Source organism: Bufo gargarizans, chromosome 5, assembly GCF_014858855.1.
Source record: "Bufo gargarizans isolate SCDJY-AF-19 chromosome 5, ASM1485885v1, whole genome shotgun sequence".
In the NCBI taxonomy this organism is placed as follows: Eukaryota; Metazoa; Chordata; class Amphibia; order Anura; family Bufonidae; genus Bufo; species Bufo gargarizans.
In genome coordinates, this window is record NC_058084.1 from 454618182 (window position 1) to 454631222 (window position 13041).

The following is a 13041-nucleotide window of genomic DNA, read 5'->3' on the forward strand; positions in this document are numbered from 1 at the left end:
CGTACCCGAAGGCTGAATGGGACAGTTCCAGAAAATATCTTAGAAATCTGCCATGTGTGAACCTATGCCAACGTAACACAAGCCGCAGAATGTTCACACAATATAAGCTTGTATGCATATGGCTGTTTGAATGGAGCTGTAATTGCGCTTCTATAGAGGTACCTGAGGCATCTTCGGTGCCTCTGAATGCCTGCATTATGCACAGGCATTCTCTATATTCCATACAAATCACACTGGAAAAAAATGGCATGTGCTCAGTTATCGCCTGTATGCCAGTAATATATCTCTACACACAGTGTGTACGGCAGAGCATGGAGGCTGTGCAGCTCTTCTAGTACTGAGCTGTTCACATAGTGCGCAATGGGCTCTACATTTTGTGTAGAGAGGGTGGAAGGACAATAGTTAATAAATTCCGATGCATAAAAGGGTTAAATACCAGTGAGGCTGAGATCACACCAGTTATTTGGGCAGTTATTTCCATCAGATAAATGAGCTGAAACTAATAGTGAAGCCTATCAGAGGGCCGGCGCCCATCACGCCGCCTGAGCCGTACAGCGCGGGACACAGGCCGGAAGAGGCCTGCATCGCTGCCAAGGAGGCAAGCCACCAGTACAATACTGGTGGCTGCTGGCACATAATGGGATATGGGGGGGGGGGGGGGCTGTCATTACTGGCACATAATTGGGGGGGGCTGTCATTACTGGCACATAATGGGCATAATGGGGGGCCGTTGAGGCATCTACTGAGGCCACAAAGAAGGGGTGTTTTATATGTACAGTAGAATTTTATACTGGGACACATTATGGTGGGTACTATAAGGAAGGGGGAGAGGAGTACTATGAAGTCATCTACGGGGGCACTAAGAAAGAGTATTTTTTACTTGCAAATTATGGGGGACACTGAGGGCATCTTTATATTGGTACATTATGGGGGCACTAGGAGGAAGGGGGGGAGAGGAGCACTATGGAGGCATTTACTGGGGGCATATATAGGGGCATTTAATACTGGTACATTATAGGGGCACTATGGGGACATTAGCTCAATTGGGGGCATTACAAGGGGGTATTTTTTGCACTGTCACATTATAAGCAGAATTATTTCTACTGGGGGGGGGCATTATGGTGGGCTTTATTACACCCCCATGGTATGACCCCGTAGTAGCACCAGCCTCTCCCTGCTCTGCTATCCCTCTGCCCCTTCTCCAAATCCTTATGAAATCTCTCATTAGGATAAAACACAACATCAGCTCCATCGAGCCCCCGGCCAAAGTGGCGTCATATTTGGTATGGTCGCATCCGTAACAACCTGCTCTATCCTGTCAGATGAACATTGTAAATAACAAAAAATAAAAACGGCGCCAAAACAGCTATTTGTTACCTTGCCTCACAAAAAGTGTAATATAGAGCAACCAAAGATCATATGTACCCCAAAATAGTACCAACAAAACTGCGACCTTATCCCGTAGTTTCCAAAATAGGGTCTTTATTTGGAGTTTCTACTCTAGGAGTAGATCGGGGGGGGGGGGGGGGGGGGGGGTCTTCAAAACATGACATGGCAGCTTAAAATTATTCCAGTGAAATCTGCCTTCCAAAAACCATATGGCGTTTCCTTCCTTCTGCGCCCTGCCGTGTCCCCTTACAGCAGTTTATGACCACATATGGGGTGTTTCTGTAAACGACAGAATCAGGGCAACAAATATTGAGTTTTGTTTGGCTGTTAACCCTTGCTTTGTTAGTGGGAATTTTTTTTTTTTTTTTTTAATCAAAATGGTAAATCTGCCAAAAAAGTGAAATTCTGAAATGTTATCTCCATTTTCCATTATTTTTGTGGAACACCTAAAGGGTTAACAAAGTTTGTAAAATCAGTTTTGAATACCATGAGGGGTGTAGTTTCTAAAATTGGGTAATTTTTGGGTGGTTTCTAATATGTAAGCCTCACAAAGTGACTTCAGACCTGAACTTGTCCTTAAAAAGTGGGTTTTGAAAATTCAGAATTTTTTATAAGATTTGCTTTTAAACTTCTAAGCCTTCTAACATCCCCAAAAAATAAAATGGCATTTACAATATTATCCAAACATAAAGTAGACATATAGGAATGTAAAGTAATAACCATTTATGGACTTATTACTATTATAAAAGTAGAGAAATAGAAGTTTGCACATTTTTTAAAAATTTTGGTAAATTTGGTATTTTTATTTTTTTTTATAAAAAAAAAAAAGTAATTTTTCACTCAATTTTACCACCGTCATGAAGTACAATATGTGACAAGAAAACAATCTCAGAATGGCCTGGATAAGTAAAAGCGTTTTAAAGCTATTACCACATAAAGGGACACATGGCAGATTTGCTAAAATGGCATTAACATAGCAGTGGCGGATCAGTCATGAACTCCATTGAAAGTCAATGGGGGACAGATCAGTTTTCTATTGCGTTAGATTGTGTCAGAGAAAACTGATTCGTCCCTATTGACTTGCATTGTGGGTCATATCGTGCGGCCCCATAGAAATGAACGGGTCCACAATTCCATTCTGCAAAATGCGGAACAGAATTGTGGACATGTGAATGGACCCTAAAGAAGGATACTTAGTGGTGACAAGGCCCCCCTGTCTAATTACCTGAGCACATGTGACAGAAGCAAGTTCCTCCCAGGCCACTTCTACAAAAAGATCTCCTGTGATTTTGACCAATCAGATTTTCTCTGCTGCTAACGAAAACTGCTGATTGGAGGAGCTCCGGTCATTTACAGCAGGAGCTCCACCAATCAGCATTCTCCTCAGCAGCAGGCAAGCGCTGATTGGCCTGCATGTATAATGGCACAGCCTGGCTCCAGTCGCTCAGAGCCGTGCAGGATAGGAGAGGTCAGCCTCTGGGTGGCGGATACTTCTAGAAGAGGAGATGGAACACTGGGACCTACTGGGGGAATTCACTGGGAACCATGGATCTGTGGTGCACATGATGTGATGCTTGCTCCATTTCATACCTGTATTCACAGTGTATGCTGCCCTAGGCCACAAGTCTCAATATGTCCCTGTATAGTAGCTGGGCAGCATTGGACCTTGGGCATCTAGATGTTCTTGGATATGAGGAAAATGTGTGGTACGGGCAGAGGCTGGCATAAAACCAAATACAAAAACAAGCATTACTTACCAAATCAATCGCTCACTGCTCCCTCTCTGGTCCTCCCCACCGCTCTTCGTTTACATGGCTGCAGCGCCGACATCCCGTAGACAACATGTGACTGCTACAGCCAATCACAGTCCTCCACTATATACCTCGTATGATGCCGGTGACGGGTTGCAGCAGTCACGCGTTGGCATGTCGGTCACCCAAAGTAGCTACTCACCGGCCTAATAAGCCACCAGTGTATAAACCAGCAGCTAGGTAGACCATACTTTGTGTGTTGCAATACCTGCCAGGTCTTAAAAGGGGTTGTCCAGCCATACTCAGGCTAGGCCATCCCTAGTTCATCGGCGAAGGGCCAACACCACGCACCCCTACCGTTGAGCTGTTCGGAGGCAGCCCCTTCACCATCTTAGATGATTTACCCTTTACAGAAATTCTGCCGTAGCCTATTGCCTCTATACATTTTGCATTTATTAAAATACAAAAAAAAAAAAAATATTTTTTATAATAATGAGGTACAAAACACACACAAGCGGCTCCCTATGAACACTGGATGTCCAGGACTAAGAACAGAACGGAGCCGCTCCCAGGTAAAATCTACTTGATCTGTCTCCAGAGGTTTCACATTTTTCAGATGCTCATCACACATTGTATGAACTGCGGAGGAAACGAAAAATAGAAATCAAAACCCAAAAAGTATAATACAAGTACTACTAGTTACAGAAGCAGAACTGACGGCAGTGTTCCTATACACAGATATTGACAATGGTGAGGAATACAGACCACGTCGTCTGGGATTGTTTTTAGCACTGGGCAATGTTATAATCAATCACATCTGACTTTTTTGGCAATTGCAGCTCAAGCCTTGCTAGTTTTGCCCACATGTGAACAATGCAAACATGTCCTCCACTAACATCTTTCCCTTTCACCAGTCCTTTGACCCTAAAGGGAGGAGAAGGTCATGTTGGTGCCAAACTGCAATGTATACCAGTGGCCGCAGGGGTTTTCTGAGTGTTTAAAGGGCATCTGTCAGCAGTTTTGTACCCATGACACTGGCTGACCAGTTACATGTGCGCTTGGCAGCTGAAGGCATCTGTGTTGATCCTATGTTCATATGTGCCCGCATTGCTGAGAAAAATTAAGTTTTACTATATGCAAATGAGCCTCCAGGAGCAACGGGGGCGTTGCCATTACTCCTAGAGGCTTCGGTCTCTCTGCAACTGCCGCACCCTCTGCATTTTGACAAGACCAGATGTGATGACATTTTCACTGCCTAGTCCTGTTGATCAAAGTGGAGAGGGCACAGCAGAGCCTCTAGGAGTAATGGAAACGCCCCCGTTGCTCCTGGAGGCTCGTTTTCATATATTAAAAACATCCTTTTTCTCAGCAATGTGGGCACATATGAACATGGGACCAACACAGACGCCTTCAGCTGCCAAGCGCACATGCAACAGCTCAGCCAGTGTCATAGGTAGAAAACTGCTGACAGATGCCCTTTAATACGGATTCCCTATCCTCAGGATAAGTCATTGATATCCAATTGGTGTTTACTCCTGCGAATGGGGTTGAGCTGTAATACCGGACACAACCCATGGACAAAAGTGGCGCAGTTTCTGGAGAAAATACCGGTTTTCTAATCCTGGATAGCACATTTAACTGGAAACATGAAGAGTATATAATATACCATAAAAAAGGGCTACTTTCACGTTAGCATTTTTCTTTTCCGGCATAGAGGCCCTGTGACGGAACTCTATACCGGAAAAGAACTGATCAGTTATATCCCCATGCATTCTGAATGTAGAGCAATCCGTTCAGGATGCATCAGTTCAGTCATTTTGACTGATCAGGCAAAAGAGAAAACCGTAGCATGCTACGGTTTTATCTCTGGCCGAAAAAAACTGAAGACCTGCCTGAATGCCGGATCCGTCCTTCCGGTCTGCGCATGCGACACCGGAAAAAACGGATCCGGCATTGCAATGCATTTTTCTGACTGATCAGGATCCTGATCAGTCTGAAAAATGCCTGATCAGTCAGAAAAAATGACATGCGTTTGCATACAGTTTGCCTGATCAGGAAGTCCGTTCAGGCAACAGAACTGCCTGCCGGAATCAAACAACGCAAGTGTGAAAGTACCCTAAGGCCTCTTTCACACTTGCGTTGTCCGGATCCGGCGTGTACTCCACTTGCCGGAATTACACGCCGGATCCGGAAAAACGCAAGTGTACTGAAAGCATTTGAAGACGGATCCGTCTTCAAAATGCTTTCAGTGTTACTATGGCACCCAGGACGCTATTAAAGTCCTGGTTGCCATAGTAGTAGTGGGGAGCGGGGGAGCGGCATACTTACAGTCCGTGCGGCTCCCGGGGCGCTCCAGAATGACGTCAGAGCGCCCCATGCGCATGGATCATGTGATCCATGCGATCACGTCATCCATGCGCCTGGGGCGCCCTGACGTCACTCTGGAGCGCCCCGGGAGCCGCACGGATGGTAAGTATGCTGCTCCCCGCTCCCCACTACAGTTTACCATGGCTGCCAGGACTTTAGCGTCCCGGCAGCCATGGTAACCATTGAGAAAAAGCTAAACGTCGCATCCGGCAATGCGCCGAAACGACGTTTAGCTTAAGGCCGGATCCGGATCAATGCCTTTCAATGGGCATTCATTCCGGATCCGGCCTTGCGGCAAGTGTTCCGGATTTTTGGCCGGAGCAAAAAGCGCAGCATGCTGCGCTATTTGCTGCGGCCAAAAAACGTTCCGTTCCGGAATGGAAGACATCCTGATGCATCCTGAAGGACGGACTGTCCATTCAGAATGCATTAGGATAATCCTGATCAGTATTCTTCCGGCATAGAGCCCCGACGACGGAACTCTATGCCGGAAGACTATAACGCAGGTGTGAAAGGGCCCTAAGACTAAGATCTAAGCTACACAGTGAGCTAAAATGACCTGGTCTGGGGACTTTCCACCATGTGGGCAAACAGTCAGACAAAGTCTCTGCTGCTTACTGCTCCACATATCTCGGGGAATTGCAAGCGGCAATCTTTATTTTCAAGGGACCATTCCTTCCACCCTTTGATGGGTCTGCCATGGCTGCAGTTAGAAGTTCCCATACACTAGCATTACACACGCATTTTACATTTTATCGCAATGAAACCCTCTGCCGTGTCCCAGGACTCACATCATCATACATGAAATTCACCATCCCCTGCTGGGCAGTGTCTCGCCGCCTGAAGATATCTGCAGAAAAATAAAAGGGGACACTTGTATGAAAGTAAGAAACCAGTGAAGAATCCCCCCCCCCCCCTCCATGTGAAATTCTACCGCCACTCACCAGTCAGGGCTCGGATCTTCACGCAGCAAGCAATGTAATCATCAAAGGTTATCCTTCCGTGGGTGCTGAATCTTTTGGACAGTATATTCAGTGCTTGGGGGCTTAGCCGATATCCTGTAAAGTATGGAGCAGATGCTAGTAGTCAGGTCTATTTTGGATATAACCACCCTTCTAGCATAGCCCACACAATTAGGTCTATAAAGCAACTTTCGGGACACAATGGGGCAATTTTACTAATGAAAATGCACCAGACTTCTGGTTCAGATTGAAAATGGTTCCTCTATACTGGAGAACCTACAGCCCCTGTAATAATCGGCCCCCGTGACACAAATCCCCCATACTCAAACACCTTGGATGCCGCAGTCGCTATTGACAGCTGTGCACTCTGTGTCAATGGATTGGAGTCCCACCAAAAATAACAGTACCAATAGGGGCCAAACGGGGGGGGGGGGGGGAGGCTATGAACTGCAAAGGTATGGAGCCAGTTTTGAGGATGTCAGTTGCAATTATTTTCCAAAACTGACTGGAATCCCCATAATACAAGAAAAATTCCAGAGCACAATTTCTTCTGAATCCACATTGTGCCATTCCTGTTAGAAATCCATGAATAAATTGACAACTGGGCGTTACCAATTGGGAGTGTGTCCCTACACAGCTTTGATATGGGCCACTCAGAGCAAGACTGTCCCCTGTGACAAGGGGAATGACAACCCAGTTGTCCATTTATACACAAATTACTAGAAGGAATAACAGAGGAAAACACAGATCTAAGAAAAGATGCTCCAGAATGTCACAGGGATACAAGTATTTACTAAAGCAAACAGGTCAGGTCCATCAATGCACCGAGGAACTGAAGCGCTCGTACTCACCCATAGTCCCCAAAGCTCGATGAAGCTCCAGTCCATCAATCGTTCCACTCCTGTCCGCGTCAAAGGCCATGAAGTTCTGCTTCCAGCCGTTTAGCGCCATTGACAGTTCTTTAAACTCATTGAAGCCCATCTTGCCCGACATATCCCTCTTGAGACAATGTTAAGGAAATTACAGTTTTAAAGAACTGCAGCATACCCGCAAATTTGATAAGATCACTGGGGGAATCCATAATTAACTCTCCTCCATTTAAAAGGGCTTCCGGGATTTAAATATACTAAGCTCATCAATATCCGATAGGTGGGGGTCTAACACTTGGTAGCCCTCCGATCAGCTCTTGACATCCACTGGTCTCATGGCCTAGAAGCAGCTCAGTTCCATCCAGGTGCAGGAGACTGAGCTGCAATACCAAGCACAACCACTACGCAACGTACGTCCTCTCCAGACAACTGACCGGCGGGGGTGCCAGGAGTTGAGCCCCCACCGATCAGATACTGATGAAGGTACTATGGAGAAAAGGAAACTTGCAGATCGATTCACACGGCTATGGCTCTTCTAAAGTTAGCAAAGTGTGGCTGAGCATGCATATTTTTAGTGAATAGTCCAAGGGGAGAAAGCCGCTGCCGGGAAGGGACTCATCGTCCTGCTAACAAGAGGATCGGACAATTGAATCCAACATGCTTGATCTCCCTCAACGGAGAACTGGGAGACCACCATACACATTTAGATGGTCAGCAAAACCTGCCAAAATCTTGACGTGAATATTAGACATTTCATCACTGCGCAGGTGTCTGACGCCCCCGCCGATAACTCTGCCTGCTTGGCTTTGTCAGGCATGCAAATTTATTTTCATAGGGAAAGACAATTGCCAACTTATCTCCTGGGAAGCAGAGCTCAAAGGGGTCGTTTAGGTACGGAGATAGATGGCCTCTCGCTAGGAGATGCAATGAATAGCCAACCAGCGGGTGTCCAACTGCTCTAAAGAGTGTATTAGACACCCTGATGCTGCTAGCGATTGTCGGGAGGGAAGCGTTCCTTCCGGCAATCGGCAGATAGCTAGCAGATGACAATGCTGCTATTACATGCAGAGATATCCTCCGCAACATGGGGAGGAGCGATCGCCATGCTATCGCTAGGCCCCGTGCAGGACAGTGGAGTGCTGGCGATCAGACAGAGCGATCTGCCACCGGCAAATCCAGATCTTTCAGCATGCTGAAAGATGTGGACTGCCCGATAAAGAAGTGTATGCTCGCTCATCTGGCATTTGTCATAGAATTGCGTTATGGTCCGTGGTAAAAGGAATACATAACGCAATTCACCTTTTACCACCAAACGAAGTGTGAACGAATGTCAAAATATGAGATTCGGTCATCTCTAGTTGTAACTATGGAAACGAGCAGTGTATAATGTGGTGGAAACATTAATCCCGTCAGCAAAGGAGGCAACATGGACAATCACAATACATTAGTAAGTGCCTTGTATTAACTTCCTCTACGTGATGAATGCCATTTGCTGAAGTGACAAAACACCTTAAGGCTTAAGCTACACGGCAACATGTGTCGTGCAACATTTTATAATGATCGACTGTGGTGTCGCACTGTGACATGACAGTCATGACACCACAGACTAATAAAATATGTCGCTCAACATTAACGCGACAATTTTCGTCATGTAGCTCTAGCCTTAAAGGTGTTGTCTCACTTCAGCAAGTGGCATTTATCACGTAGAGGAAGTTATTACAAGCCACTTACTAATACATTGTTATTATCCATATTGCTTCCTTTGCTGGCGGGATTCATTTTTCCATCACATTATACACTGCTCGTTTTCATGGTTACAGACCACCCTGCAATCCATCAGCGGTGGTCGTGTCTGCACAATACAGGAAAAAGCAGTAGCCTATGTGCGCTCCCACGGACCGGGCCACCAGAGAGGCCGACTCTTTTTCCTATAGTGTGAAAGCACAACCACCACCGATGGATTGCAGGGTGGTCTTTAACCATGGAAACGAGCAGTGTATAATGTAATTGAAAAACGAATCCAGCCAGCAAAGGAGGCAATATGGACAATCACAATATATTAGTAAGTGGCTGGTCATAACTTCCTCTACATGATAAATGCCACTTACTGAAGTGAGACAACCCCTTTAAGAAGGAATAGTAATCTGTACATTCATTCCCGAGACACGTAGGGGCACATTTATTAAGACCGGCGTTTTAGACACCGGTCTTAATAAAGCCATGCTCTGGCGGCGGATCCACCGCAGTTATGTAGAGGCGCTGGCCTCTTCGTAACTTCGCCAGATCTTGCTCCAGTTCTAAATGCAAGACCGCTTCCGAGCTGTTTTACAAGACCTGTTTCTACGCCTCTAACAGGCGTAGAAAATGGTAAATGAGAGGGGCCTGCTGGCCTGTCCCCTTCCCCTCCCACTTTTTAGACCTGACGTGAGTGGGGAGAAGTCGCATTGCGGCACAACTAGTTGTTGCGCCTCAATCGGAGCCTAAAATACAGCTAACAGACATAATCCAGCTTAATAAAAGGACACCCATAGTTTTAGTGTCGTTTCACCCACTAGTTTTCTTCTTGGGGCATGTTCACATGGAATCTTTTGTCATGGAACTTTGGCACTGACAACCGACACTAAGAAGGGACATGTCTCCTCTAAGTGCGGCCACAGCTTTTTTTAATCCGCCGCTCCATGATCCTCAGCGCTACCTCCCATTGAGATGGAAGGCAGAAAGGATGCGGCTGTCAGCAGGATTTCCGTGAAATTTTGGTGCTGCTCCACGCCAAAATTCCGTGGTAAAACTCACTGTGTGAACGGCCCCTTACAGTTTAAAGATCTGCCCTAGTAAAACCCAATGAATGAAGATCGCAGGGGCATTGCTCGTCATGGTTAAAAGATACATCCAGCATGGCGATCATGAGTCTGCAGGCATCCAAACTGAAGGCTGAAAGAAAAACAAGACGAATGAATTAAATAATCTTACAAAAAGTGGTCATTCTGGCCATCAAGGGGGGGAATCTCCATCACAGAACCCCATTAAGGTATCGGCCACAGATCACAAAACTTCTGACGCGGTTGGATATATTTTGTGAAGGTCGCAAGCAACTTCTTTTCTCTAATAGGGCAAGAGGTTGTCCAGCTTTGGGACTTTAACAGGTGGCAGCAGCCGGTCATACTCCGCTGCTCCATTCTGGCAGACCCTTTGCTGGTTTTCCAGTTTCTGTCCAGTAAACTTTGACAGACGTGGGTAATGTGATGTTGCCCCATGCAGCATGTGACCCAGCAGTAACACTTGGGACCTGCAGCGGCACATGTGGCTTCATCCATCCCAGGACTGAAAGGCAGCGAAAGGTACAGGAACGATGCTGCGGGGAGCAGGAGAGTATGATTTTGGGTACAATGCAGTGCTGCCCAGTTAAAAACATCCTCAACCCCTTTAAAGTGGCGGTGCAATCCCGATTTTCGTGAAGACAAAAATCAGATTGGGGGTTCCATGCGCTGTCGCCCTCATTGGTCCTGTCCATACCTTGCATTTATAGAAACTCCTGGAAATATATGGGATGGAATTGTGAACACAACTCCCATTCCTTACAATCGGAGAGAAACCATGCCAAACTCTCCAGAGAAGCCAGGAAGACTGGGACAACTGCAGGACCCCCATCCATCTGGTATGGAAGGGATTTTATAAGACAAAGTGGCCAAGACCTATCCAACCCAGGGTGAGGGCGATGCTCGCCTGAACCCCGCCACTGGATCAGGCTGGCAGTCTCGCTCCTATGTGCGCTGAAGACAACATCCGTCGATGTGGGTACAAGTGAGCGCTGCGGCCAACCACTGGCCGTAATGGTGACATGCTCGCCTTGCGCTATGCATGATGTCACATGTGGCTGCAGCAGTCATATGTGCCTCCCATCGACTGATGCTGTCCTCAGTGCACATGGGAGCGGACCTGCCAGCCCAGAGCCTAACAGACATGATCCAGTGGCGGGGGATCAGGAGAGCATCACCCCCACCCTGGGTCAGGCAAGTTTGGGCCACTTTAGTCATTGATAACGCCTTTATTTCCTGACTATTTGCAGAGAAACAAAAAAAAAAAAAAAAAAAAAAAAAGGTGAAGATTCCTGATAAGCGCCAATAACCTCCTTAGATTAAATCATTATCAGAGTTATTATTGCTCTTTATGACTTAGAGGTCAGAAGAAAATTAGCAGATTTTACATGTTAATATGTATGCAGAGAGGAAGTGGTTTGCCTAGTCATGAATTGGACTATAACTCTCATCATCCGCATATAATCACCATCACTAACCAGTTGTGCGCCAGCATTTATAGGGAATGAGTGTAGGCTTTGGTCAAAATGGTGCCACGCTCATTCAGAAAACTATTTTAGATTTCTGTGGCACATGAAATGTGCTATAACTATCATTAAAGGGGTTACCCTATGATTAAAGTAAAAAAAAAAAAAAATCAAATCTGATCTTTCAACAAAGCTAGAACCAGCCGTGTACTTCACATGTGTCCAAAGATTCTCATTGATTGCTCTGCTAGATTATTTACTTCACGCTGGCAGCTTTGAGGGGGGGGGGGGGGGGGGTTGTTCCTTTTTTAGAGGGCGTGTCCTGTCGGTTACAAATCGTTGCAGTTGAAGGATGGAACTGAGCATGTGCTTCCATCTCCGTGAACAGGGCAGAGAAATTAGAAAGACGGCAGGTGGCGCTATCTGATTTAATTGAATAACTCGCTGGCGATACTACTTTTTTTATTAGATGTAGTTACAGAAATATTCAGATCCGGGTGCTGGTTTGAAGACCAAAATATTTTTTGTGGGAGAACCCCTTTTATACACCATAGCATGTCCTGCTACAGACAGGAGGCTACATTTATCAAAACTGTCTAAGGCTAGTTCCACACCAGCGGTGTGAATTCAGGTAGAGAACAGCCTGCGGGAATTCACTGGATCCAGCACTGCCGGATGCGGACGGAATGTCCGCCAGCCCTGTTAAGTATAAGGTCTTGCGGACATTCCATCTGAATCTGGCCAGCATGCGGCGAACCCGCTGGACAAAAACCACTGCATGCTGCGGTTCACGTCTGGCTGATCCTCGACGTGCCTGCTGGATTGTAGCTACCACTGGTGTGAACGTAGCCCAAGGCCAGACATGCATACAACATGGCCACATTCGTTCAGCCTGAAAGCTATCATTCCATGACCCCTCACACAAGGAAACCTCTCCTTGAGAAGAAAAGGATTGGGCAGCTGAAATCCAACATGTCCAATCCTCATCTTCCCAGACATCTTCCATCAGGGGACAGTTGGTGGGCCCCGATACACATTACATGGTCGTCCATCAAAGGTCTAATATGTATGGCCAGCTTAACAAAAACTGGTCTACTGTCCCATAGCAGCCAATCACAATGCAGCTTTTGTTAAAGGGTTTTTCCAGGATTTTACTGCTGGTCATCAGTATCTGATCGGTGGGGTCAGACAGAGCAGCTGTTTGAGAAGGCAGTGGCACTGTGGCCTTCTCTCAGCTTTCCCTAGGCCATGTGACGACATGTTCATCGGTCACGTGGCCCAGGAGCAGTTCAGCTCCATGGGAGTGAATGGGGCCGAGCACGATATCAAGCCTAGCCGCTATACAATGTACGGCAGTGTACTTGGCGAGCAGAGAGAAGGCCACGGCACTCACAGGAGCACCGATGCCTTCTCAAACAGGA

General features: G+C 46.5%; 1 protein-coding gene across 1 annotated transcript in view; it reads right to left on the reverse strand.

Moving 5' to 3' along the window:
• Positions 1–3575: 3575 nt before the first annotated feature.
• SRI (sorcin) overlaps positions 3576–13041 on the reverse strand; it is a 29269-nt gene continuing 19803 nt past the window's right edge. The window contains exons 4-8 of the mRNA XM_044293573.1: positions 10226–10269; positions 7321–7468; positions 6452–6565; positions 6299–6357; positions 3576–3779 (exon numbers count right to left, since the gene is read on the reverse strand). Coding sequence (XP_044149508.1) covers positions 3753–3779; positions 6299–6357; positions 6452–6565; positions 7321–7468; positions 10226–10269 — 392 coding nt within the window. The 3' untranslated portion in view covers positions 3576–3752. The remainder of the gene's footprint in view (positions 3780–6298; positions 6358–6451; positions 6566–7320; positions 7469–10225; positions 10270–13041) is intronic.